Raw genomic sequence first — 26,315 nt, 5'->3', positions numbered from 1 at the left:
TTTTTTCCAGGGACTTTTTTTTTTTTTCGCGGAACCAGGGATTGAACTCAGGCCCTTGCGCTTGTCAAGGAAGCGCTTATTCTACTGAGCCATCTCCCCGGCCCTTCAGGGACTTTTAAGCATAAAAATTGGTTACCTAAGCAAGTCCCAATCCAGAATTTATGAAAGAAAAGCAAACTCATACCTCAGTCCAGTGATCTCGGTGGGAAACTCCAAAATGATCCAGGGAAGTAAAACTGATCTTGGGCGGGTGACCTAACCTCCAAAGGACGTAGGGAAAGACGATCTCCCGGCCTGCTGCACGAGCTCGTGTTCTCTAAAACCGAAGAATGAATTTTAGGAACAAACGGAGGTTAGGAGCAGAATATAGTTACTGAGGGAAAGCAAGCTCCTGTCCGAGAGATGGACAGGAGGGGGGCCCAAGCAGGTAGTTCCCCTAGAGCAGGTTTAAAAAGCACAGTGACCAGCCGTCCAGTGCCTGGTGCTCCTTGGCAGGCACGCGGTGCTGGTGGAGCTGCACGCCCTCTTCCGGTTTCACCAGGAAGCACGCAGGCTGGTGACAGGCAGGACCTCAGGCCACAGCACCAGGCCCCAGCTGAGCTGGGCTGCCCCAGGCCCTGGGTATCTGGGCAGGGGAAACCACTGGGGCATTGAGCGCTGTATCTGCTCAGCTCCGCCTGGCCGCTTTCTCATTTACCTTTGGGTTTTTGTTCGTTTGTTTTGTTTTTTGAGACCAGGTGTTGCTATGTAGCGCACGCTGGGCTTGAACTTGTGGTGATCCTCCTGCCTCAGCCTCCCAAGTGCTGGGATGACAGGTGTGCGCCACCGCACCTGGCCCGGTGGGCTGGGATTCTGAGGCCCTGGGATGGAGGCACCGGTAGTCAGCTCTTGGGGGCTCCTCATCCTTGAATGTGCTTCTAGCCTGAGGGCCCATGTCTCGGGCTCAGGCACCTTCCTGAACTTGTGGACACATTGGCCTGACAGGCCTGGTGACCTCTGCTCTCACCTGGCTTGGAGAGAATTTCTAATTCCAGAATCTAGAAGGCGAGACAAGAGGCAGAAATAATAAACAAAGAAAGGAACAAACATAATGAGTGGAAATGATAAAGCAGCTCACGATTAGGCGGAGGAGGTTGGTGGGTTGGCCACGGGGTTCTGTGTGCACGCAGGGACCGCCTGCAAAGCGGGAATTGCACAAGAGCACCCTGGGGCGCGGGGCAGGTTTGAGAGCAGAGATGGGGAGGGGGACTTCTGCAGGCTGGCATGGAGAGGGGCAGGTTGCCTGCAGAGGGAAACCCCAGTCCAGGGACCGACCCGGCTTCATGGGGGTGGTGGCCACCCTCAGACTGGAGAGGGGGTCCTGGCTCCCGGGAGGGGGGCTCCACCCCAGTGGGCCGTGATGAGTGTCGTCAGCGAGCCTCTGTGTCTCCAGCTGTCTGGTGACAGAGGTGGCTGAGCTGGATGGGATGGCACACACCTGTCATCCCAGCACCTGGAGGCCGAGGCAGGAGGATCGCTGTGAGTCAGAAGCCAGCCAGGAGGACCTGGCAAGATGCAGTCTCAACCAAGAAAGCAAATCGAGGACAAAGGTGTCGTAGGACTGGACACTCAGAAAGCAAATCGAGGGCAAAGGTGTCGTAGGACTAGACACTCAGAAAGCGCGTCCTCACGTCTGCACGTCCTCTCCGCTTACTCTATCTTCCTCCCAGTGCCATTTTTGTTTTCTTTTTGCTGCTGTTGTTGTTGAGGCAGGGTCTCGCTGCATTGTTCCGGCTGGCCTTGAACTTAGTCTGTAGCTTAGCCTGGCCTCCCACACGCGGTGCTTCCTGCCTCAGCTTCCCCAGGGCTGGAATCACAGCTGCGTACCACTGCACCTGGCTGACCTTTTTTTTGAGACAGGGTCTCACCCTGAAGTCCGGGCTGGCCTTGAACTAACGGTGATCCTCCTGTATCAGCCTCCTGAGTGGCGTGGGCCCCACACTTAGCCCACTTTCCCCTCTATCTGCTGTACCATGAAGCTGACCTCCAGCCCAGTCCTGATGCAAAGTGAGGAGCCGACACCGGGGTGGCAAGAAGCCAGGGCAAAGGAGGCTCTGAGGGGCTGATGGGTACTGGGCATCTCCCTGGGGTGGCTGGGGTGAGTGAGGGTGAGGGCTGGGGCACCTCAGGGTGTCACTCTTCCATCAGTCAGTTCCTCCTGCTCCCACCCCAGAGCAGTCAAACCAGGACATCTGTCAGGGGACCAACTTGGCAGCCAGTGTTCACCTAGCACGTGCTGCGTAATATTCCAAGTGCCCAAAGTACTGAGACCTTTGGCGTCAGCACCGTGTGAGCACATCTGCAGAACAGTGTGTTAAGGGCCAGGGAGATGGCTCAGTAGAATAAGCACTTGCCTGAGGAGCACAAGGACCTGAGTTCAATCCCTGGTTCCGCTAAAAAAAAAAAAAAAAAAAAAAAAAAAAAAATTGTGTTAAAAAACATGCAACTGCCATGAAGCAGGTTGGTGCACCCTGCCATCTCGCATCTCACACCAGGGAGGCTGAGGCAGGAAAACTGCAAGGAATTGGAGGCCAGCCTTGGCTACACAGTGAGACCGTGCCTTAAAAAAAAAAAAAAAAAAAAGCTATTGTCGCTGGGCTAAAGAGCAAAGGCCTCTCACACTCACCGCTTTCCTGCCTGGCCTGTGGTGACGCAGGGACAGCTTGTTTTCCACCTGATGGCTGTGTCCTCAGGAGTGTACCTTCTCACCAGCGGGATCACTGACTCTCTTGTCATCCTGGCCCATGAGGACCCTGTAGCACTCTTTCCCAGAGCCACACTGAGGCCTCCATGGGGCGCTGTCTTACCAGCAAGACTGTGCTGCATGGGGCATAATCCCCATCCAGTGGGAGCCGAGCTCACCAGGGACAACCCCCCATTTCAGTAGCAAGGAGGAGAACAAGTAAGGAACTGTCGTTTGTCTTTTTTTTCAGACGGAGGGTGGTAACATGTTTTGTATAATCCAGGCTGGCCCACAGTACTCATGAAAAGTCATGAGAATCCTCCTGTCTCAGCCTCTTGGATGACAAGTGTGGGCCACCAAGCCCTGCAGGAGCTGCTCTCTGTAAAGGCTGAATGAGATGGAAGACACCAGAAAGTGGCATGTGGGGACAGCTCTGTCCACAAGGGTGTCTCAAGGCCGTGGCCTGGCACGTGTGCCGGGAGTGCTTGGCAGGCTCCAGCTGCTGCTCCCGACACTGGGCTGACTCCACCACCTGTGGGTTCCCGCGTGGCTCTGGCTCTGGCTCTGGCTCCAGCCCCGAGCTGAGGTTTGCTGATTCCTGGCGGGCTGGCAACCTGTTTTGAGGGCCTGGGCGCCCCAGCCTGGGCTCAGAATGGGATTATCTTTCTGCAGGGAGCTGGACAGAAGGCTGCGGTGGGGCTCGGCGGTGGGCTGCAGGAGGCCCAGCCGCGCTGGAACCCGCAGCTCCGCCCTGAGCCTCCGGGCAAGCGGTGCTGACAGGCTGTCCCCCAGCCCCTCCGCTCACGCTGTTTCACCTCCTGATCTTGGAGTCGCAGGTTTGAGCCCCACTTGGTCAATTCAATAATTAGCGACATTTTGTTTCAAAATACAAAATAAACAGGCCAGAGGATATATCTCTTGAGCAGGCCTTGGGTTCAATTCTCCAAGGACCTTAAAAAAAAAAGCGGGTGTCACCCGCTGGGTGTTGTAAGGCCAAGTACAAGCGCAAGGCCGCGGACGTCTCCTTTAGCTCGTGGGAGGGAGGAAGGGGCGGCCAGGTCCCCCCAAGCAGCACGGAGGCCTCGCGGACAGGACCCCTCGATACGCGACCCCATCCCGCGGCGGGCGGCCCAGCCCCCAACGATCAGGCCACCGCAACCGGCCGCGAAGGCCCTGCTCGGGGCAGCCCCGCCCATCTCCCCACTCGAGGCCCCGCCCACCGCCGGACGCCGCGAGACTATCAGACTACAAGTCCCAGCAGCCCGCGGGAGCCGGTCTCGGAGGATGGGGTCGGGGCGGCAGCCAATGGGGAGCAGCCCCAGAGCTCAGGCTAGGAATCACGTGTGGCCAATCGCGGCGCTGGGCCAGCCGTGAGCCGATGCGGGCGGGGCGGGGCGCCCCGGACCCGGACAAAAGCCGGATCCTGGGCGGCCGCGGGCGGCGGGAGCGCGGGCGCGGGTGGAGCGTTCGGGAGTGCAGCGTCGCTGAGCCGTGAGTGTCAGGGCCGTCCGCAGCGGGTGGGCGAGCCCCGTCCCGGAGCTCCTGCCTCCCTTTCCCGCCGGGAACCGTGTGGTGCGCGCCGCTGCACCTGCCCGAAGTTTGGGGACCCGACCCGAGCCGCGTGGTCCTCGTGGCCGTCTCCCGGGGGTCTCGCGGGCCGCCGCCGCCGCTCTTTGCCCTCGAGGCCACCTCGCTGGTCACCCGGCCGCTCCAGGCCCAGCCCTGGGCCTGTGAGCATGTGGAGCTCCGCGGCGGGGTGGGGAGTGGCCGGGGTGTGGAGGCCTTGGGCTGGGGACCCCCCTTTTCGGAGCGCCAAGTGGCGGGGTGCGGCCCTCGTGCCTCCCAGCCGCCCCGGAGTCCGGATGCGGCCACGTCGTGGGGGGCGGAGGGTGCTGCTGCCCGCGCTGCCATCCTCGCCAGCCTTGGCGGCGCCGCCCCTGCCCGCTTGCCCGGGTCTGCTGGGGGGCAGCGGGGCTCACCCGACCCTTGTCCGCCCGGCCGCCTGCCCGCTCGGCCCTACTGTCCACGCCTCAACTTTGCCGTCTTAACGCTCGGCTCTGGGAACCGTGTGCTGGGCGCCAGCGGTAGACCAGAGGGGGCTTCGCACCCCTTGGCTCGCGAAAGTGCTGCGGAGGGAAGGTGAGGGCAGAGCCCCAGACCCTGGACGGTGTCTCCATCCCTCTGACACCGCGCGCATAGAGCGCCGGAGTAATTCTGCCCCTCTACTCCAGGGATGGTCTGGCTTCCTAGAGAGCCCCGACCCTACAGATCCTAGCTGTCCTTCTAGGGGAGAGAGAGGCCCCGTTAGCACCTGGCCATTCCTCGGCTGCCCATGGCCCTGTCCCAACCGTGCCTGCCTGGCGCACCGGGCTCCTTTCGTTCAGCTGCTGCCGGCCTTAGGGCTGCTGGGTGAACTCCTTCCCGGGTCACCCCAGTCTGCAGAAAGCGCCCCATTCATCTCCACGCTCCCTCCCAGAGAGCGCTCACACACGGCCCAGTTCCCCACGCTGACTTCTCACCTTCACGCATTTGCCTGTTACCAGATGACAGTCTTGGGGTCCAAGGAAACTTCCGGGGGGGAAGCCTCAGAATTGGGGGGTCCCCAAGCCCAAGTTGGTGTATACTGTGACCTGTTGCTCTAGGCGTAAATACTCGCGTCTGGCCGTGGTGCCCACATTTTCATCTCGCTCTAGCGTGTGAGACCAAACGGAGCTGGGAGAAGTGAGGCTCTCCAGGAGCCCTGGAGGTTACCTCTGCCTCCCAGGGCCCCCTCCCTGGCTCGGGTCCCTGCCTGGTTAGTGAGCCGCTGTCTTAGTGAATGTACAGAGCCGGGCATCCGTCTTCTCCTCTGCGGCCCTTTAGCAGCAGCCTCCCCATCCGAGCACTCGAGGCAAAACCTTGTCTTGTTAAATTGCAGCTCTCTGTCCGGTGCCACAGTGGTCAGTCCCTGCCCTCTTCTCTCCAGAGACCCTGTGGAGGTGGGCTGTTGGGTCTGCGATTTGCTCTGGGGCTTGGGAAATTGTGATGGTTAGCTGCAGAAGGTTGGGTTGCCCAGTAGGTCCCGCCTGCTGGAGAGCAGGGGCTGGGGGCTTCCCGTCTTGCCACTCCTGCCCCCTCCTCTCTGCTTGCTCTGCCCTCTGCTTTGAAGGGGTGGGGGTGCACCCATTTGATTTCAGGACCAGTTTTTCTGGTCTGAGTCAAGAAGGTTGGGAAAGGCACTGGAGTGGGTGGGGTGGGGGAGTGGGGTGGTGGGGCGGTGGCTCCTCTGGGCCTGATGGAGATGAGCAGGGCAGGGTGGGGGTGCTCTTCCTGAGCCCCTTCCCCCCCTTCCATCCTGGACTTGCAACCCCGTGGAGTGGCAGGCAGCTCGAGGGCCAGCCTCAGGGCAGCCTCCTAGGCATGTGCTCATCTGGCCCTGCATGCAGCTGCTGTTTTTTTTTGGTCTTTACTTATTTAATTCTTTTTGAGACAGGGTCTCATGATGCAGTTCAGGCTAGCTTGAACCCATTTTGGAGTCCAGGCTGGCCTCTGACTGTCCGTGTTCCTCCTGCCTCAGCCTCTCCGGTGCTGGGACTACAGGTGTGCGCCACCATGCCTGGCTTCGCTACTGCTTTTATGCAAACCTGACCCTCTGCCCCGCATTTTAACAGCCTCTGTTCCGGGGTCTCAGAGGTTGAGTGATGGGCGTGGTCTAGCCAAGCTCTTGGGCTGGAAGGGTTTGGTTTTCTGTCAGCCCCCCAGTTCCTCACAGTGGCCTGTTGGGTGGGGGAGGACAGGGAACTGACATGCCCTTCACATAGTCATGGTCCTTGGCAGGATAGGGGGCCTTGGGTAAGTGTTGGGGCTACGGTCCTGTTGATGAGTAGGCTTCTTGGGGTGCTGGTCTGAGTCCCTCTGAGGTGTTCATTAAGGGATGGTTGGGACTCAGTGCCCTTTGGCTGGTGCGAGCCCACCTGCAGTAGTGGGGACCCAACCCAGACCTGGTGCTTGCTGGGCAAGTGCTCTGCCCCAGCTGTACCCCAGGCTGTCCATATGTGACCAGGAGGCTGGTTGTGCTGCTTGTTTTGAAGTGATGGGGGCTGGGTGGTCCCCAGAGAAGGTTCTGTTCTGCTCTGAGCCAGCAATGGCTGACTCATAGGGCGGTGGGATGTGTGGAGGTCACAGTCTGCTGCCCAGCCATGTCGTCAGCTCTGTGCTCAGTGTAGGAGTCTAGAGTGCCTCACTCTGGACTCCCGCTTGTCAAGGGGAGTTAGGCCAGCAGGACGAGGTTAGCTTTGGGATTGGGTGAGGTGGGGCCATTCGCACCGTCCCCAGTGGGAGGCTCAGCGACCTTGCTAGCCTGGCTGGGACCTGGTGGGGTGTATGTTTGTTGGGTGTGGGGAGGCAAGGCCAGGTTGAGGAATTGGGAGCCCTTGTCAGTGCTGCCGTGCCATGTGGGCGGGGGGGAGGCACTCTTTTTCCTGCAGGGCAGCCCTTTTGCCCTCCAGAGAGAAGTCCAGACCCAGTGTGTTGCTCCTCGGCTGCTGGGGGCGGGGGCTTCCAGCTACCTCATTCCTGTCCCTGTGCACATCGAGTCTCCACTGATAGTGCCTCTCTTGCAGGGAGCAGAGGTCCCTCTGTAGCCATGTCCGCCAAGGCCATTTCAGAGCAGACGGGCAAAGAGCTCCTCTACAAGTACATCTGCACCACCTCGGCCATCCAGAACCGCTTCCAGTATGCCCGGGTCAGCCCTGACACGGACTGGGCCCGCCTGCTACAGGACCATCCGTGGCTGCTGAGCCAGGTGAGCTCTGCCGCCCTTGGACCCTGGGATGGGCCAGGAGTTTTCAGAGTCTGCCCTGGCAGGGGGCTGCGTGGCCTGAGCAGGGTCTGGGGTTCCCCAGCCCCCTGTCCCGGGCACTGGGGCCCAGCCTCAAACTCGACTGCTCCTTAACCGTGCCTCTGGATCCTGACGCCTCTGAGGTCTCCATGAGTCGGGCCGCCCTGCGGATGTGAGGGTCAGCAGCCAGGGTCAGCAGTTGGAGGGCATTTGGCGCACCTCCTGGCATTAGGTGGCCATAGGGGTACTCAAGCTCTGTCTGTCTGGGCAGGGGCAGGGCCACCTTGTTGTTTGGGAAGAGTGCAGGGCCCATGGTGAGGCAGCCCCGTGGGGGCACTGGGGTTCCTGGCCTGTAACTGGGGAATGCCAGCTGGGCCTGTGTGTGAAGGTTCAGACAGTGATGTGGTTGGCAGCCGGCTCCTCCTTGTCCTCTGTCACCCGGCTCTTGTGTCTTTCCTCACTTTGGGCTCAAGGCTGGTCTGTTTGCGGGGTTGCAGGGAGGGGTCCAGCAGGGTGGGTGAGGGGTGCGCCCCTAGGCCCTCAGAAGCGCAAACTCCTTTCCCCACAGAGCCTGGTGGTCAAGCCTGACCAACTGATCAAGCGGCGGGGGAAGCTGGGCCTGGTTGGTGTCAACCTCAGTCTCGACGGAGTCAAATCCTGGCTGAAGCCAAGGCTGGGACAGGAAGCCACCGTGAGTGGGCGCAGGGGCGGTGTGGGCGGGTGCTGGGACAGACACCGAGGCCACCTCCAGATTCGCAGGGCTGTGGCTTGGCCTGTGACAGCATTTTCTCCCAGTGAGTCCCAGACCGTGGTGACTGCTGAGAGCAGACATGGTGGCGTCCCTGGTGCCGGCACCATGGGACAGGGCTCCTAGGAGCTCTGCTGCTTTGTTTTTTTGGTGGAACCGGGAATTGAACTCAGGCCCTTGCACTTGCCAGGGAAGCACTTATTCCACTGAGCCATCTCCCCGGCCCCAAGGCAGGGCGGGGGCTCAAACCTGCGAGATCGCGCTGTAGAGCCTGTTGCATAAACCACTATGCTAGCTCTCCAGCTTGTTTAGATATTTATTTCTGTCTTTTTACGTAAGTTTTTTTTTTTTTTTTGTTTTAGGGAAGGGTCTACTGGGTGTTAAGGGTCTCACTACTAGATTGGACTCATAGTGTTCCACCTATTTACAGCCTCTATTTTTGTCTTTTTGAGACAGGATCTCACTACCTAGCTCAGGCTGGCCTTGGATCGTAGGCATCTTTCTGCCTCAGCCTCCATGGGATTACAGGTGTGCACCACCACACCTGCCCTGGAGCTTCTTTCTTGCCAGATTCTGAGAAAGGTCACAGTGGCTTGCTTGATGTGCACACCAGGCGCTAAGGCGGGATATAGCTCAGTGGAGATATGCCCCTTTCGGGCCTCCCTCACATGGGGGGGGTTTGTGGTGGAGGCACTGGGGGTTGGGCGCACGGCCCGGCGCCTGCTTGGTGGGTGCTGTGCCACCGAGCAGCACCTGAACCCCTTTTAGCTTTCATTTTGAATTAAAAGTCTTCTCCAGTGGCCAGGCTGGCCACCAACCCGGAGGGGCGGGCTCGCAGCCTGCGCCCTATGCCTGACCCAAGCTCTCTTTCTGTTCAAGTCCTGCTTCCTGCCCTTGTGGGTGGATCTCTTACTGCTAAATTAAAGCAGCCCTTGGAATTGTGTGGGTCTGGGGACAGAGTTCTGCTCTGCGTGTCCCCAGGCTCCAAGTAGAGGGTGATGGGCCGTGGCTGCATGGTGTCCCCAGGCGGCCCCCGTGCACTTTTTCTGCTGGCCTCTGAGGGACTTAGGGATGGCTGGCTGGCTGGCTGGCTGGCTGGCGGTGGTGGCAGCTGAGCTCATTGCCTCTGACAGATCGCTGTCTGGTCCCCGACTCAGCGGTGACGCACAGCCTGCTGGGGGTCGTGCGGGGACGAGGGCTGGCTGGCCTCTGCTGCTGCCAGCCCTGCACTCAGCCTGATTAGTGCTGCAGGCCGCCTGGGCCCGTGAGCTGAAGCCTCCCCAGAGGGCTTGGGCTTCTTGGCTGGCTCCGTGCCCACCCCAGGAAAGATGAGCAGAGCGCCTCCGCCTGCACAGCACCTCTGCACGAGCTCCGGGATGATTCATGGCCTGGCTGGGCAGGAAACGGCTTATGATCCTGTGCCCTGTTTGTTTATTTTTGAGACAGGGTCTGGCTGTGGGGTCCAGGCTGGCATTGAATTCAAGGCAGACCTCCTGTCTCAGCCTCCTGAGTGTTGGGGTGGCAGGTGTGCGCCACCATGCTGTGCTCTCCTGAGGGCGTTTTGAGCTTAGGGATCTCTGGCCCCTTGTTCTGCTTCTGGAAGCTGGGCCCAGTGTGTGGGTGGTGGTGTTTGTGCCCCCTCTTCTCCAAGGAGAGGTGCCATCTGTGTAAGCTGAGCCCCCCCGCGTTCCCCCTAGGTGGGCAAGGCCAGGGGTATCCTCAAGAACTTCCTGATCGAGCCCTTCGTGCCGCACACTCAGGTACGTCTGTTCCTTACTGAGAGGGGAGGCCAGGGCACCAGGCCTTGAAGCTGCCCCAGGGCTCCGGCAGTTAGGGCAGGCGACAGGGGCTGTCCGGTGTGGGACAGAGAGGCCTAGAGGCAGGATTCTCCCCAGATGGGGCCCTGTCTCCGCTCCCCAAAGGGAAAGGTGGGCTGCCAGGTGGGCGCTTGTCTCAGTGCCCTCATGGCCTGTGGCCTGCGCCAGGCGGAGGAGTTCTATGTGTGCATCTACGCCGCCCGCGAGGGGGACTATGTCCTCTTCCACCATGAGGGAGGCGTCGACGTGGGTGATGTGGATGCCAAAGCCCAGAAGCTGCTGGTCGGCGTGGATGAGAAGCTGTGCACCGAGGACATCAAGAAACACCTGCTGGTCCATGTGCCTGAGGACAAGAAAGAGTTGAGTGACAGTGCGGTGGAGGGCAGTGGCAGGGCCGGCATCAGTATGCGCTGCGGCTGCCCGAGTCCCTGGTGTCTGCCGCTTCCGCCCCATGCCTGGCAGCTCTGTTCCGCCTCAGTGGCCAAGAGTGACGTCCGGGCAGTGGGGGCCAGTAGGGGGCGGTGCGGCTGTCATGCTGTGGAGAGACAGGTGGCTTCAGGTGGGTTGTCAGGCCCAAGCTGCCCCCTGGGTGACAGCCCCTTTCCCTGTCCCCCAGGGTCCTGGCCAGCTTCATCTCCGGCCTCTTCAACTTCTACGAGGACCTGTATTTCACCTACCTCGAGATCAACCCCCTGGGTAACAGCATCACTCTGCAGTGGGGAAGGGGTCCTTGTCACAGCCTCGCCTGACTGCTGCCCTGGGCCTTGAGAGACCGGGTGTTGGCACGTGGGTTCCCAGGGCCCGTGCCCGTGTCCCGCTGCCAGCCCCAGGTGGCCCTCCTGTGCCCAGAATCCCCTGCCAGCCTGGTCAGTCCTTGGCCCTGGTGCCTTGGCTGTGAAGTTGGCAGCTGGCGTGGGAGGGTCGCAGCCGCTGCTGGTCCTGGCAAGGCCCTGCCCGGGCAAAGTCCAGGCCAGGGAGGGAAGGGGGCTTGGGCTGCAGTGCAGATGGCCGAGTGCTGAGTGCTGATTTAATTAGCCAAATGGCCCAGAAGGGGAGACGGCAGCCAGCCAGGGGCCAGGGCCAGACCTGCTGGAAGGTGCGGCGCCCACGGCTTTTCCCTTCCTGGCCTGAGGCCCAGCCACTCTCCCAGAGTTCAGGCAGAGGGGCCGGGTTTGTGCCACCCACATGCCCAATAAGTGCTTCTGACGTTTTGGGGCTTTTTTGTCTTTCTGAGACAGGGTCTCGCTCTGCAGCCCAGGCTGGCCTTGAGCTCACTGTACTCCAGGCTCTTCTCCAACTCACGGCAGTCCTGCCTCAGCCTCCTGAGTGCTGGGACTATAAACCTGTCTTATTTATTTATTTATTTTGTACCAGGGATTGAACTCAGGACCTTGTACTTGCCAGGCAGGTGCTTATGTCGCTGAGCTGTCTACCTGGCCCAGCTTGTCTTATTTTTAATCTTTATTATGTTACTGTTTTGTATTGAGACGGTGTCTCAGTGTGTAGCCCAAGCTGACCTCAGTCCTGCCTGGGTCTCTTGAGTATGGGGATTACAGGTGTGGACCACCATGCCTGGCTTTTATTTTATCTTAGGAGCATTTTTTTTTTTTTTTTTTTTTTAGATGAGGGGTCTCTCTGTAGTCCACACTGGGTTTGAATTCACTGTGTAGGCCACTGTGCTGGCCTCCAGCACATGGTAGTCCTCCTGCCTCAGCCTTCCAAGTGCTAGGACTCCAGGCGTGTACGACTGTGCCCAGTTTGTATTTTAGGAATTGATTTTTGGTGCTGAAAGTGAACACAGCTTCGGGCACGCTGACGAATGCTCTCTGGCGGGCTGCAGCTCTGGCAGACGCTTAGTGGCAGGGTGTGGGGGCGGGCATGTAAGCGGTTAGATGCATCAGGCGGAAGAGCGTAGAATGCTATTTCATTTGATCTTACTGGTACTTACTTTACTTTGAGATCGGGTCTCACTGCCAGCCTAGGCTGGCTTGATCTTGTGGCCATTCTCCTGCCTTAGCTCCAAAGTGCTAGGTGACAGGTGTAGGTCACCGAGCTTGGCTCTGGATTTTATAAGATGTTTGAAACTTGTCATGGTAACTGACACAGATCTCCTGTCCTATTAGGAAAAGGACAGGGGCAAGGAATCGCTTTCTGTATTTTTGTCCCTTTTGTGGCATTAGGAATTGAGCCTAGGTGATGCACTGTACCACCAGCCCTTTCTAAAATTTGAGACGAGGCCTAGCTAAGTTACTCAGCTGGGCTGGAGCTTGGACTCTTCTTGCCTCAGTCTCCCCATGCGGTAATCACAGGGGTGCGCCTCCACGCCCAGCATGGCCTTGCGTTTGCTGTGCTGTGTCCCTGGCGGGCACTTGATTCTGGCTGAGCTTAGGAAGTCCCTTGGCTCGTGAGGGACCCCATGGGGATGTCTAGGGCATCTGGTGGAGGTTCTGCCAGTCACCTCTAGCAGTGACCAAATCTGACGCCCCTGCTTGTCTTGCAGTTGTGACCAGAGATGGCGTCCATGTCCTTGACTTGGCGGCCAAGGTGGACGCTACTGCGGACTACATCTGCAAAGTGAAATGGGGCGACATTGAGTTCCCTCCCCCATTTGGGCGTGAGGCCTACCCTGAGGTTAGGCGGGTCACAGACTGGAGGGTGGTGGCAGGCCTGCAAGGACAGAGTGACTCATCCGAGACAGCCTCCGGCCCCCTCCCAGGCTGTGTGTTTGGCTGGGGCAGGAGCAGCAAGAAGCATTTAATTTGCTTAAAATCCCAGCGGGGTGGGGGCGGGCCAAGCAGCTCTGAAGAGCCGTTTAGCCAGGCCAAGCAATCAGCCTCCTGGGCTCCTGCTGGATCTGTTTGATTTACTGCTTCTCCATAGTGCTTTCAGGGCGCCCCTGCAGGCCAGCTGGCAGAGAGTGCTCTTCCTGCAGGTCCTTGTCCTGAGGAGTGCTCCCGCAGCTGTTGGGAGGTTACTGGGCTGTGGGGCTGTGGGGCTTAGGGGTGCTTATGTCCAGCACGCAGGGCTGGAGTGTGGGGCTGGAGGACACCGCGAGGCTGTGTCGTTGCCCACAGTAGGGATAGTGGCCTGGATGGTTTGGGGCTCAGGGATGTCAGGTTTTGTCCCAGCACAAGGGGTCTGGGTCCAGGAGGGGCAACCCCAAGGCCACCTGTTGCATCTGATCCCCAGGAAGCCTACATCGCAGACCTCGACGCCAAAAGCGGGGCCAGCCTGAAGCTGACCTTGCTGAACCCCAAGGGCAGGATCTGGACCATGGTGGCAGGGGGTGGCGCCTCCGTGGTGTACAGGTGACTGCAGGGGCTGCTGCGGGTGGGGCTCCTGGCGCCTGCCTGGCCGTGGCTGGGACCTGCACCGGGACACTGTGTGGCACAGCTGCGACTCTGCTTCAGGACAGGCTGGCTCTTGTGAATTCTCATCATTGTTTTTCCAGTGCAGAAGATGGAACCCAGGGCCCTTGCACTGAGCTACCCCCAGCCTTTTAAAATGGCTTTTTATTTTGGGACAGTCTCAGTTTCCAGGTTCCACAGGCTGCCCTTGATGCTGTGGTTCTCCTGCCTCAGTCTGTCAAGGGTGGGAATCTTAGGGATCTTAGGAGTACCCCAGTGAACCATGAATTTTTGTTTTTGTTTTGAGGCTAGGCTGGTCTCAAATTCATGATTCTCCTGCCTGGGCCTCCCAAGTGCTGGAGTTAGAATTCTTTGTAAAAAATTTTTGGTACTGGGAATCAGACTCAGGACCTTGCACTTGCCAGGCAGGCGCTGTGCCGCTGAGCCACGTCCCAGTCCCAGGAGTTAGGATTCTTTTAGGGATAGGTATGCAGAAGTGCAACAGCTACGGCAAGTGAGCCAAGAGTGAAATTTGCCTGGTGTGTTTCCCCACTTCTCGTGGCCAGGTGCCCTGGTGGCTGCACTATTGTGTCATCCTAGGCACGTGGCACCTGCGTAAATACTAGCTTTTGGATTTGTTTTGTTTGTTTGTTTTGTTTTTGAGACAGGATCTTACGTAGCCCAGGCTGGCCTGGAACTTGTAGAGGTCCTCCTGCCTCAGCCTTCTGAGTGCTGGAACACTAGTAGCTGATAGACCCCTGGGGTCATGTCCTGTACCCTTTGCGGTACAGTAACCGGCAGCATTTGCCCAGCAGCACGGCACCCGTGGCTGTGTGCCCTGGGCACCCAGTGGGAGCTGGCCCCGACCACTTGCTGTCTTTGGCAGTGACACCATCTGTGACCTGGGGGGTGTTAATGAGCTGGCCAACTACGGGGAGTACTCAGGCGCACCCAGCGAGCAGCAGACCTATGACTATGCCAAGACCATCCTGTCGCTCATGACGCGCGAGAAGCACCCCGACGGTGAGGCGCGGGTGTGCGTGGGCACAGACAGATATGCATGCCGCCTGCCTGCCCTGTCACCAAGGCTGTGGTCCTGGGCCGCTGCATCCCGTGGGGCCCTGGGGCCCTTGACTGCAAGGGACAGACGTGGCGTCTGTTGTTGTGGCCCCTGGAGTGCTGTGTGGTGTGGCCCTGTTTGCAGGAAGGGGTCAGTATTTATGCCAATGCCACTCGCGTGGGCCTGCGCCCTGACGGCCCCCAGCCTGCCCAGTGTCTGCGGCTCCCTCAGGCCACTGGGGCCCGAGATGCCCACCGGGCATGTGGGTAATAGAGAGGCCGGTAGGCCATGTGTTCCTGGGGACACTGCCCGCCCCTCCTGCGCCTCAGGGCTGCCACCTGCTGCTGGCCTGTGCAGCTGCTGCGCATATCTCTAACCTTCCTTTCCCTTTCCTCTCATGCAGGCAAGATCCTGATCATCGGCGGCAGCATTGCCAACTTCACCAATGTGGCCGCCACCTTCAAGGTACGAGGCATGCAGGACACGGGCGTGACATGGTCTCCCTCTCTTGCTTTTTGTTTGCTGTTGAGATCAAGCAACCCCAGATCCTGGCCGTGCCACTAGGCAGAAGCACTTGCACCCGGGGCCATGGTCTGCCCATGCTGAGGAAAGCAGAGTTCCCCTGACAGTGGGTGCTCCACATGCCCAGCATGCCCAGCATGCCCAGCCCTTTACACCACAGCCCGGCCCTTTGCTGGAGGACGGCAGGGCACAGCGTCTGAGCCCCTGCAGCTCCTGCGCTTCCTGCTGGCTCCTGTCTGCCCAGATCCTGGACCAGGTCAGGGCTGTAAGGAAAGTGGGAGCCGAGTGAGGTGGGGCTGCCTGTCAGCCCAGCATGTGAGAGACTGAGGCAGGAGGACTGCGAGTCCAGCCCAGTCTGGGCAACTTAGCAATTTACTGATACTCTGACTCAGAAAGTAAAAAGGGCTGGGGTTGCAGGCGAGGGTGCAGGACCTGGCTACAGTCCTCAGTACTAGCAATAAAACCTGATGGCAGCCAACAAGGCTCACTGTCCCCCGAGATGGCCAGTGGCCACTATACTGTCACACTCAGTGACCTTATTCACGTCGTGTGTTTTAAAAGTACTGAAGCAGGGCCGGGGAGATGGCTCACAAGAATAAGCGCTTGTCTGGCAAGCGCAAGGGCCTGAGTTCAGTCCCCGGTTCTGCAAAAAAAAAATAAAGAGGCTGGTGAGATGGCTCAGTGGTCTAAAGCACCTACTTAGAACAAGCTTAGCAAAGCACAGGGCCCGCGGTTCAATCCCCAGCACCACATGCCAGCCGGCCCCGCCCCCTGGTGGGCTGAGCTGGCCACACACACACACACACACACACACACACACAAAAAATAAAATTTTTTTTTTAAATTTTTTTTATTTTTATTTATTTGAGAGAGAGCGAGAGAGAGAGAGAGAGAGAGAGAGTGTGGTGTGTGTGTGTGGCCAGCTCAGCCCACCAGGGGGCGGGGCTGGCTGGCATGTGGTGCTGGGGGATTGAACCGCGGTCCCTGATGCTTTGCCAAGCTTGTTCTAAGTAGGTGCCTTAGACCACTGAGCCATCTCTCCAGCCCCACACAAAATAAATTTTAAAAATAAAAATAAAGTACTGAAACTGTCAGAATTGGCCTTGGAGACCCGTGTGCAGGGACGCAGCCTCTTCTAGGCCTGCCATCACTGGACTCTGGCTGCCCTGATGTGGCTGCAGTTCTGAAGCCAGAGCTTCTCCATGGCTCTGGTTTTACTCCTGTGCTAGAACTTGAACCCAGGGCCTTGCACACACTAGGCCTACACTGCACTACTGAGTTGCATCCCAGCTTGGAACCGGGGATTGAACTCAGGCCCTTGCAAGCGCTTATTCTACTGAGCCGTCTCCCCACTGAGCCATCTTCTTGGCCCCTATTCGGATTTTTTTAATACTGGAATCAAACCTCATGCTTGTGAGGCAGGCACTGTGCTGCTGAGCTACATCCTTGTCCTCTTAAGTTTTATTTTGAAACAGGGTCTGGCTAAGTTGGCCAGTCTTACTTTGAACTTGTGATCTTCCTGCCTCAGCCTCAGTCCTTAAGTTTCTTGTAGAAAGCTATACTTCTAAGAACCCTTGCATAGGACTCCAGTGTTGATCTCCTGCACCCCAACAATATTAAGATCTGAGAATGACCAGAGATGGGACAGGAGTGAAGTCAGCAGACCCTGCTGATTATGCAGCCCTGCACCATGAGGCCCAGCTGCTGTCCTCTGCCCTCCCTGCCCCACCACCGTGTGTGTCCCTGGCTGTCCCTGCTGCCACTACACAACCTGGGCCTGCTGCTGCTGGTAGATGCTCTGAGCTCCGTGCTGTGAATGAGTGGGCTGCGGCTGCCTGGCCTAGTCACGTGTCTCCACTGTCCCTTTGTACTTGCAGGGCATCGTGAGAGCAATTCGGGATTACCAGGGTCCCCTGAAGGAGCATGAGGTCACCATCTTCGTCCGGAGAGGTGGCCCCAACTACCAGGAGGGCTTGCGGGTGATGGGCGAAGTTGGTAAGCAGGGGCGGGCCCCGCCCTCACCATGCCGGGCATCGCAGGGCCACGCGGCCTTGCTGTCCGCGTCCTCCTTGCTCTCGCTGCTGCCCTCTCCTGTCTCTCTTTTATTGCACTCTGTTTTGGCTGTGCTGGGGATGGAGTCCCCAGGGCCTTGGCAGGCATGCAGCTGCGTCCCAGGCCCTTTTTTATTCTTTTTAGTCAGGGTCTTGTTAAGTGGTCCAAGCTGACTTAAACTTGTACTCCTCGTGCCTCGGCGTCCCAGAGCACTGCGGTAGCAGGCCTAGCTCTGTCGCTGTCTTTCCGGATGTGTGTTTGTCTCCTGCCTGTGTTCTTCGCCATAGCGGGACAGAGGGCCTGTCACGGAACAGCCTGTGTTCTAGGAGACAGCTAGTGCGGGTGCACGCCTGTCCTCCGTGCATCCTGGGAGGCCGAGGCTGGAGGAGCACAGGTTCAGGGCCAGATGGGAGTACGCGGTGAGACAGCGGGACCTCGTCTGAAATGAAAATTAAAAGGGGTGGGGATGTAGCTCAGCGTGAAAGCCCTGGGTCCAGTTCCTGGTAACGTACGGAAAGGAGAACCACCCGTGCCTGGCTGCTCTGTGCTGGCTGTCCTGCGGGCCCAGGCGTTGTGGCCACTGCCTGAAGTGTCAGAGTGGCAAAACAGAGAGGCTCGGGGCCCAGAGGTGATGTTTGAGGACAGGCCTGGAGAAGTAGATTCAGCAGTGAGACCCAAGCGCGGTGGCATGGGTCACAGGAGAGGCAGGGCCCCACAGTGGCACCTGTGACTGCGATCCTCCTGTCTCAGCCTCCCGAGTGCTGGGATGACAGACATGTACCACCATGCTGCTGGGTTGCTCCACATGGGCAGGCCTGCCTTTGGTGCTGCAGGGGGACAGATGGAGGGCGTGGGGTGTCTGCCAAGCATCAGACCCCTGCGTCCCTTGAAGTGGTGCCACATGCTGCTTTTTGCTCTCCTGCTGTGGAAGCTTTAATCACAGTTGGCACTTTAATCAAGGGAAAGATGGAATGACCTCAACCATGGTGACTCAGGCTTCTGATCCCAGCTACTCAGAAGTTGCTGGGCAGGAGGATTCTTAGTTCGAGTCCAGGCTGGACAGTTTATTGACTTCATGAGATTGTGTGTCAAACTAAGATAAAAATTCTAAAAAGGGTTGGGTGCCCTGCGAGATAGCAGACTAAGCGCTTATTTAGGCAAGAGCAGGGGTCGGGGTTCAATCTCCGGAACCACACGCCCCGCCAGCCCCATCGCCAAGTGTGCTGAACCAGTGACCAAGTCCAGGTGAGGTGGCCTATGCCTGTAATCCCAGTGCGGGGAGGCTGAAAACAGGAGGATCACAAGTCTGCACTGCATAGTGAGACCTGCACAAAATAAAAGAACCCTAAATAGGGCTGGGGGGCTGGTGAGATGGCTCAGTGGTCTAAAGCACCTACCTAGAACAAGCTAAGCTAAAGCACAGGGACGGCGGTTCAGTCCCCCAGCACCACATGCCAGCCAGCCTCACCCCCTGGTGGGCTGAGCTGGCCACACACACACACACACAAATAAATAAGTAAAAAAAAAAAAAAAAAAAAAAAAATAGGGCTGGGCATGAAGTTCAAGGTAGCGAGCTTTCCTGTTCCGTGTCCAGGCCCCACTTCTCCCACTTCTTCGGGTTGGTGTCTTAATGTCACAGGAGGGGGTATGGATCAAGGAGAGAGGCATCCCCCAGCATCTGGAGTGGCCTCAGGGTTCCCAAGGAGTTAACACCAAGAAGCAACCAAGGCTCCAAGCACAGTCACCCTGAGGTCACCCGCAGAACCAAGCCAGCTGAATTAAACTATGCTGGGGCTGCAGTCGGAGTCTGGGGCTGCCTCCTGGCCTTGGGCTGACCCAAGCAGCCCATTGGTAGGAGGAAAGGAAAGGCCATTTTCCAGACTGCGGGTGTGGAGCTGGCACGGGGGCCTCCGAGCCCCTGCCGCCACTCCTCAGGCCCTCCCTGCCCTCTGCCTGCCAGGCTCTCGCTCACTCCTGCACACACCCGGGCCTGGCCTTTGCCCGTGTCTTCTGCCTCACTGCCTGCTGGGCTGTGTCCCTCTTGTCCACAGGGGCCTGGGGACAGTTGTTGGGTGTGGGATTTTGACAGCCAGCCTGTCCTGGGCGCAAGGCCTGCGCCGGAGCGCCTCATCCAGCCCCTCATCCAGCTCGGCTGCCTGGGACTCTCCAGGCATCCTGGGTCACTGCTGCTTCTCCTACCTCCAGGGAAGACTACGGGCATCCCCATCCATGTCTTCGGCACAGAGACTCACATGACGGCCATCGTGGGCATGGCCCTCGGCCACCGACCCATCCCCAACCAGCCCCCCACGGCAGCCCACACCGCCAACTTCCTGCTCAACGCCAGCGGAAGCACATCGGTAGGTGCTTCGCGATCCGCCATGCTCCGCCCTGCGTGCTGCTTGGGTCTGTGTAAGGTCGCTCCCGTGAGCTGGTAGAGGCGCAGACTGGTGGAAAGAGTCACTCAGGCTGTAAAGTGAAAGTTGAAGGCTGAAGGTACGGCTTGCTAGCACAGCACCTGCCTGACAAGTGCAAGATCCTGCGCTCCAGTCGTGGTATCCGGGAGAAAGGAAAATGCACGCTAGGTTGGGCCGCCAGGCATGGTGGTACGCGCTGTAATCCAGCACTCGGCAGGCTGGGGGTAGCTTGGGCCTGTCTCCACAAAGCGCAGGAATGAACGAACAGAGCCAGGGCGGAGTGTGAGGCGGCTGTTGGGGCTGGGCGTGAGCCCAGGTCGCGTTCCTCCCGCTCAGCCCCCGCTGTCGGCCCAGTTTGGGAGGTTCAGGCGGTGCTTCTGGAGCAGCTCGGTGGGGCCAGGGCTGCAGGTCATCTTGGTGAGCTGACGTCTCGGGCCTTGGGGACCCATAACCCGGCTCTTACCCTCTGTCCCCTGCCATCCAGACTCCAGCCCCGAGCAGGACGGCATCTTTCTCTGAGTCCAGGGCTGAGGAGGTAGCACCTGCGAAGAAGGCCAAGCCAGCTGTGCCGCAAGGTGAGTCCCGGTGCCCTCGGTGTGGCCCCTGCCCCACCTTCCCCTCTTCCTCTCCCCACCCAGTAGGCAGCGACTCCGGCTTGGCTGTGCAGCATGCTCAGGGTTTGCGGCTCAGGGTGCAGGGTGCTGCCCGACTGTGGACGGCCTGGTCAGGCCTCCCAGTGCCCTCCTCAGGCTCCCTGTGTACCCCCCTGCTCCAGTTCTGGTCTCTTGGTAGTGATACGGGGGCCAGGGCTTCAGGGGGCTCTGGAAGTGGGGAGTCCCCGCTCTGCTGTGCCCTCCAGAGAGCCCATCTGGGGAGCAGCTGGCGTCCACCCTGGCTGTGTGCCCCTTGTTGATGAAGCGGCTGTGCCCAGTGTCTGGGGGGCAGGCTCTGTCTGATGCCCCTGCTGAGTCTTGTGGGACAAGGAGGGACTATCCTGCCTCTGCCCTAGCTCCCAGCCCATTCCTGCCCACGTGCTGCCCAGCGGCGCCTGCCCCGTCACTGCAGGACACAGAGGCTCATCCTGTCCTGCCCCCGTCCCTTCTCTGCCAAGGCCTTGCAGGTCACTCAGTGGCTTTGGTCATTTTCTTTGACAGATTCAGACCCAAGCCCAAGACCCCTACAAGGTAGGATGCCCACCTCCCACGTGGCTCCCTAGTGGGTTTCAGGCTGTCTTGTGCTGTGTCCCCGTGCCCTGCTCCCCTCACCCCACGCTCAGTGTCGTCGCTGTGTCTGCTGTGCCTTCATTGCTGTGCCCCCAAGTCCTGGTCTTGCTGTGTCCTGCTCAGGCCTGGTCAGTGCACCTGAGGAGGAGCGGCCGTAGTGCCACTCTGCCCGCCTGTCCGGAGCTCCCCAGGTCCCCATGGACCCAGAGCAGGGCGGGGGAGATGACAAGAAGGACGGGGCCCCGGTCCTTGGCGGGTGGGGGCACGTGTATGTACACACAACCCCAAGTGCAGGCGACACGGCGAGGGGCGTTCTCGGGAAGCCCCTGTGCCAGTGGGTCCCGAGCTCTGGGAGGGGCAGAGGGGACAAAGGTTTGCCAAGAGGCCAGAGGAGCAGCCTGGGGTGATAGGGCCTCTTGGGGTCCTCTGCTGCTGGTGGCCAAGCTGCCTCTCAGCCCTGCTTCTGTGCCAGGTCTCAGGCTGCGTCTTGGCCTCTGCAGACACGCGTGTGGGTGCACGTGTGCGTGTGTGCCGTGTGCACTCCCAGGACAGCAGGACTCCTGGCTTAGTCCCTTCCTGCGGCCCCAGCTCAGCTGCTTCCCAAGTCGTGACAGTCGCGGTGTCTCTGGGCTTAGGCCTCCTAGGGCAGCAGAGGATGCCCGGTGGATTAGAGTGTCCCTTGTGCTGAGCACACGTCTTAGCCCACCCGTGGGTCCAGCTGACAGTAGCCCAGGTGTCGGCACTTCTGGGCTGCTCACTGCTGTTCTGTGGAGGGCTCGGGAGGGACTGAGGCGGCCCTCCAGGGCCCAGCAGGCCCTTGTGGCACATGGCGTCCTCTGGGTGCTTGCCTGTGCCGCTCCTCGAGTCCCTCGCCGAGCACTGTGCTGCCGGCTCCCTCTGCTCTGTCTTTTGCCCCTCACTTCTCTTCCTCCCTCTGCGAGGGAGGAGGGTAGAAGGGGCAGGGTCGAACAGGCCAGGGCCTGTGCCTAGGCCGCATGTCTCCTGGAGTGGCTCTGACCTAGAACCAGAGTCCAGGCCCCTGTGGCTGCAGGTCTGCCTCGAGGGACTGAGGTAAACAGCACTGGGCGCTGTGCTGTGGCTGCAGAATCGGAAGGGCTGAAGCGCCTTTTATACAGTTACTTAAAGCAGAACTGCGAAGCCAGGCATACCAGTGAATGCCTGTAATTCCAGCTGGGGCACAGAATCACAGGTTCGAGGCCACCTCAGGCAACTTAGTAATAAGACTTTGTCTTTCAATAAGAAATGAAAAGGACTGGGGTCGTAGAGTACTTTGCCTGGCGTGCTCGAGGCCCTGCGTTCTGTCTCCTGGACCACAAAGAAAGGAAAGGATAGTTCAGTGCACCTTGGACATGCTTCCCACAATGCAGAGCAGGGTGCGGATGCTGAGGGCCCGGCTCAGCATGGGGCCCCTTCTGCTCCCGTGGCGCTGTGTACCTGCCCAGCAGGTCTCGCTCCTGTTCTCCACTGCCTCTTTCCAGAAAAACGAGGCCCCTGTGGGCCCCTGAGCTCCCTGAATCTCTCCTCACTGCCCCTTTCTGTCTTGAGGCACCAGTGCCATGCGGGAAGCAGGGCCTGGAGGGATCAAGGTGCCCCTTCCCTGTCCTGGTCCCCAGGGCATCTGGCATGGCTCCCAGGTGCACCCACTGTGTCTTTGCCCACCAGGAAAGAGTGCCACCCTCTTCAGCCGCCATACCAAGGCCATCGTGTGGGGCATGCAGACCCGGGCTGTGCAGGGCATGCTGGACTTTGACTACGTGTGCTCCCGCGATGAGCCCTCAGTGGCCGCCATGGTCTACCCCTTCACGTGAGTGCCCGCCAGTGCGGCTCGCGGCCAGGCCCTTGTCCTCCCGGCCTGGAGGTGGGCCCTGACCTATGCCCTGTGCTGCGCAGGGGGGACCACAAACAAAAATTCTACTGGGGCCACAAGGAGATCCTGATCCCCGTGTTCAAAAACATGGCGGATGCCATGAAGAAGCACCCCGAGGTGGACGTGCTGATCAACTTCGCCTCCCTGCGCTCAGCCTACGACAGCACCATGGAGACCATGAGCTATGCCCAGGTCAGCACAGGCGGGCTGACCGCTGGACAACCCCTCTGCTTGAAAAGCGGGTCCAGAGCTGGAGACGTGACCCAGTGACCTGGCAAGCTTGAGGTCCTAAAAGAAGAATGGGACCAGAGCATATTTTTGTTTTGTTTTGTTATTTTTTTTTCTCTTTTCAAAATTGACAATATGGGTTGGGGAGGTAGCTCAAGGGCATAAGCGCCTGCCTGGCAAGCGCAAGGTCCTGAGTTCAATCCTCAGTACCACAAAAAAAAAAACTCATAATAGAAGAGTTTGTTTTTGAATACTGGGGATTGGGCAGTGGGCCTTGGTGTTGAACTCTGGCCTGGGCCTTTAAAAACCTTCTGCTTTGTGACAAGGCCGTGCTAAGTTGTCTGGGCCGGCCTGAGACCTGCAGGCCTCCTGCATCAGCCTCCCAAGTGCTGGCTGGCAGGCTGCACCACCGCGCCTGCATTCTTGGGGTGAACACGGGGTGCGGGGGTCTGGTGATGGGGAGCATGTGGGCCCCTCCGGGTGGCTTCAGTGCGCCTGCGCCTTTCCAAGCACTGCCAGTTTAGTAAATTTTCTGTTGGTCTGCACACACCTCCCACGTGGCCGCTGCTGTCAGGGGTGGCAGGCCTTCTACCAGTGAGCTGTGCCCCGGCCTCTAGCCTTGCTTTTCATTTTTGTTTTTGTTGTTGACTTTGCCACAGTATGTTGTTTGTGTGTGGTCCAGCAGCTTCCGGAGGGCTGGAGTTAGATGTGCACCTCCACGCCCAGCCTTGATTTGTAGCTAAGATGAAAGATGTACCTTGGAAATACCTGTTGTCCATCTCTATCCCGTGGCTTGTGCTTCTACTTTCTCTCTCTCTCTCTCTCTCTCTCTCTCTCTCTCTCTCTCTCTCTCTCTCCCTCCCTCCCTCCCTCCCTCCCCTTCCGTTTTTTGCAGTTTTTAGGGAAGGGTCTACAGGGTGTTCAGGGTCTCTCTACTAGATTGGACTAGTAGTGATTCTCCTGTTTACAGCCCCAAGTGCTGGGATTACAGGTGTGCGCCACCACACCTAGTCTCAGTTGCTGTTTCAGCGTGTCCCGGGGGGTGGGACCGGCCGACAGGGCAGGCCCAGGGATCAAACCCCGGCCTCTGCACCTGCTTGCAGTCTCTTTATTTTTTTCATTTATTTATTTTTTGGGGCGGAACCAGGGATTGAACTCAGATCCTTGCATTTGCCAGTCAAGCGCTTATCCTACTGAGCCATCTCCCTGGCCCCAGCAGGCACTTTAATCCACTGAGCTATTTGACTGGCCCTCCTTTCTCTGTTTGACTCTGCTTTTACCGGGTTGCCCACGCTGCGTGGTCTGGCCTTCTGAGCTCAAGGGATTCCCCTGACTCAGGCTCCCGAGCGTTGGGACGCGAGGCCTGCATCGCTGTGCCTGGCTTCCGCCTGTCTGTCGCGGCACTCTATTTCTTCTGGTTTGTTACTGCCTTGGAAAGGCCCTGTGTAGGTGGGATGCTGATTCTTTGATCCTCTGAAGACAGATGTGGGCGCCTTTCTCCCTCCTGGCTGGAGCCGCATGTGCCAAGTCCCTCCTCGCGCGAGTCTGTGCCACGCGAGTGGGCTGCACGTGTGCGCGTCTCTGCCTTGCCCTTCGGCACCTGCGCCCCTGCTCTCACCCACCCCACCTTCCCGCTGTTCCTAGGGAGTAGGTGTAGGGGACGTGGCATGATTCGTCTTCCTGAGCCTGGCTTAGTTTGTTGCCTGGCTCATGTGCCGTGCACACGCCGCACTAACATCCTACTGGGTGCCTCCTCTGTGGCACGGCGCCGCAGCCCGCCCCAGCTGTGTGAATCGTGCCTTGGGAGGCCTGGGTGTGCAGGCCGCCCTGCGTGCTCACGTAACTGCTTTGGCGTGTGCGTCGGAGCAGCAGCTGGATGAAACTGGAGTTGTATTTGTAGGTATTTTGGTTTACTTTTTTGCTTTTTAATTTGATTTGTTTTGCTTTATGAGACAAGGTCTCACTGTGTCGCCCAAACTGGCTTTGAGCTCAGGGATCCCTCTGCCTCAGCCTCCTGCGGACAGCACCTCGCTTACGGGGATGGCAAGCCTGGACCTTCTCACCGGGCTAGTCTTAGTTTGCTGAGGAGGCTCCATACTCCTTTCCATGCTGGCCTCCTAATTAATGGCGTTTTCGGCAGCAGCATAGACCTCCACCTTGCCTGTGGGTCTGTGTCCTTGCCGGAGGCTCAGTGCAGTGGGCTTTGCATTTTCTAAGGCTGGAAGAGGAGCCTTTCCTCCTGGACTTGCTGTGTCAGAGCTTGGAACAGCACCAGTTGGTTTGTGGGCCCGCTGACTGACCGGGCGGTCTGAAGTGTTGGCGTTTCGTGTCTGAGTGCCGTATAGTCCCAGGAGCTGCTCCTCTGTGGTGCGCCCGGCAGCGCCTGCCTCCTCCGGTGGCCCTCTGCATGGTTGCTGGTCTCGCTGCCCGTGCAGAAGCAGAGTGGATGCAGCGCGGGAGCTGATGCTGCCCGCCACTGGAGTCCTGCGCAGGGCCAGCCCTTCCAAACTTCAGGTCTTGCCGAATCTTTTTTTTTTTTTTTTCTCCGAGATGAGGTCTTGCTCTGCAGCTCAGGCTGGCCTTGAGCTCACTTTGTAGCCCAGGCTGGTCTCCAACTTAGCGATCCTCCTGCCTCAGCCACCTGAGTGCCGGGATCACAGGCCCACACCACCTGGGGCTTTGGCGCATCTGGAATTGATTTTTATGCGGGGGAGAGAGGAGACCTGGTCTCTCCTTCTCGCGCTTTCCCAGCGCGGAGGTCGAGGAGGCAGCTTTCCCACCTGTGTGTTCTTGCCTCCTTTGACCCGGTCGAGGGCCCAGCTGTGTGGTGTGGTGTGGTCCTGGGTCCTGGCTGGTGCCGCCCCGTGCTGATTTGGTTACTACGAGAGTGGCTTTTTCAGTCTAGAACAGACACTGGCAGGCCATTGCTTAAGGCGATGCCGAGCCCACTGCTTGCTTTGGTAGATAATTTTTTGGGGGTGTGACAATAGGTGTTAAACTGGGGGCCTTGTACTTGCTGCGCAAACATCCCACCACTTAGCTATATCCCAGCTCTTTAGTTAATTTATTTTTTAGGGCAGGGTCTCTCTCAGTTGCCTGGAGTTTGTGTTCTTCCTGCCGTGGCCTCCTCCGGTAGCTGGGCTTACTGGTCTACCACCCTGCCTGGCTCTAAATACAGTTTTTTGTTAAAGCACAGCTGTGCTCTCACTGTATGTGCCTGCTTCCACCCAGAAGCTGTTTGTCCCTGGATCTGGACTTTAGAGGGGCCACGTGGGTCTTCCAGCCTCCAGCTGTGTGTGCAGGGCCAACGTGGTGGCTGCGCTTGCCACCCATGGGGCCTCAGGGACTCCTCCACAGGTGGCCGCACAAGCAGCCAGCTTGGGACAGGTTAGATTGGGTGAGCAGAGCTGTGGGGCAGGCAAGGGTGTGGCCAGGCGGCCGCAGCAGGGTGGCTGTGCCTGTGGCCTTGAGA

The 26,315-nt window shown here is 58.9% G+C and overlaps 1 protein-coding gene across 2 annotated transcripts in view; it reads left to right on the top strand.

Moving 5' to 3' along the window:
- The first annotated feature begins 4,133 nt into the window (after positions 1-4,133).
- The window catches only part of Acly (ATP citrate lyase), a 31,916-nt gene continuing 9,734 nt past the window's right edge, over positions 4,134-26,315 (top strand). The window contains exons 1-16 of one of the 2 annotated variants that reach the window (XM_004633764.3): positions 4,134-4,213; positions 7,324-7,505; positions 8,110-8,232; positions 9,987-10,049; positions 10,275-10,465; positions 10,723-10,802; positions 12,607-12,737; positions 13,296-13,414; positions 14,340-14,476; positions 14,917-14,978; positions 16,913-17,030; positions 19,293-19,447; positions 19,989-20,079; positions 20,659-20,688; positions 22,411-22,552; positions 22,639-22,807. In XM_004633764.3, the coding sequence (XP_004633821.1) occupies positions 7,347-7,505; positions 8,110-8,232; positions 9,987-10,049; positions 10,275-10,465; positions 10,723-10,802; positions 12,607-12,737; positions 13,296-13,414; positions 14,340-14,476; positions 14,917-14,978; positions 16,913-17,030; positions 19,293-19,447; positions 19,989-20,079; positions 20,659-20,688; positions 22,411-22,552; positions 22,639-22,807 (1,770 nt within the window). In that variant the 5' untranslated portion in view covers positions 4,134-4,213; positions 7,324-7,346. The remainder of the gene's footprint in view (positions 4,214-7,323; positions 7,506-8,109; positions 8,233-9,986; positions 10,050-10,274; positions 10,466-10,722; positions 10,803-12,606; positions 12,738-13,295; positions 13,415-14,339; positions 14,477-14,916; positions 14,979-16,912; positions 17,031-19,292; positions 19,448-19,988; positions 20,080-20,658; positions 20,689-22,410; positions 22,553-22,638; positions 22,808-26,315) is intronic. The other variant, XM_004633765.2, reaches the window with a different exon arrangement.

Source organism: Octodon degus, unplaced genomic scaffold (assembly GCF_000260255.1).
Source record: "Octodon degus isolate 3935 unplaced genomic scaffold, OctDeg1.0 scaffold00056, whole genome shotgun sequence".
Taxonomy (NCBI): Eukaryota; Metazoa; Chordata; class Mammalia; order Rodentia; family Octodontidae; genus Octodon; species Octodon degus.
This window is presented reverse-complemented; position numbering and strand designations above follow the sequence as displayed.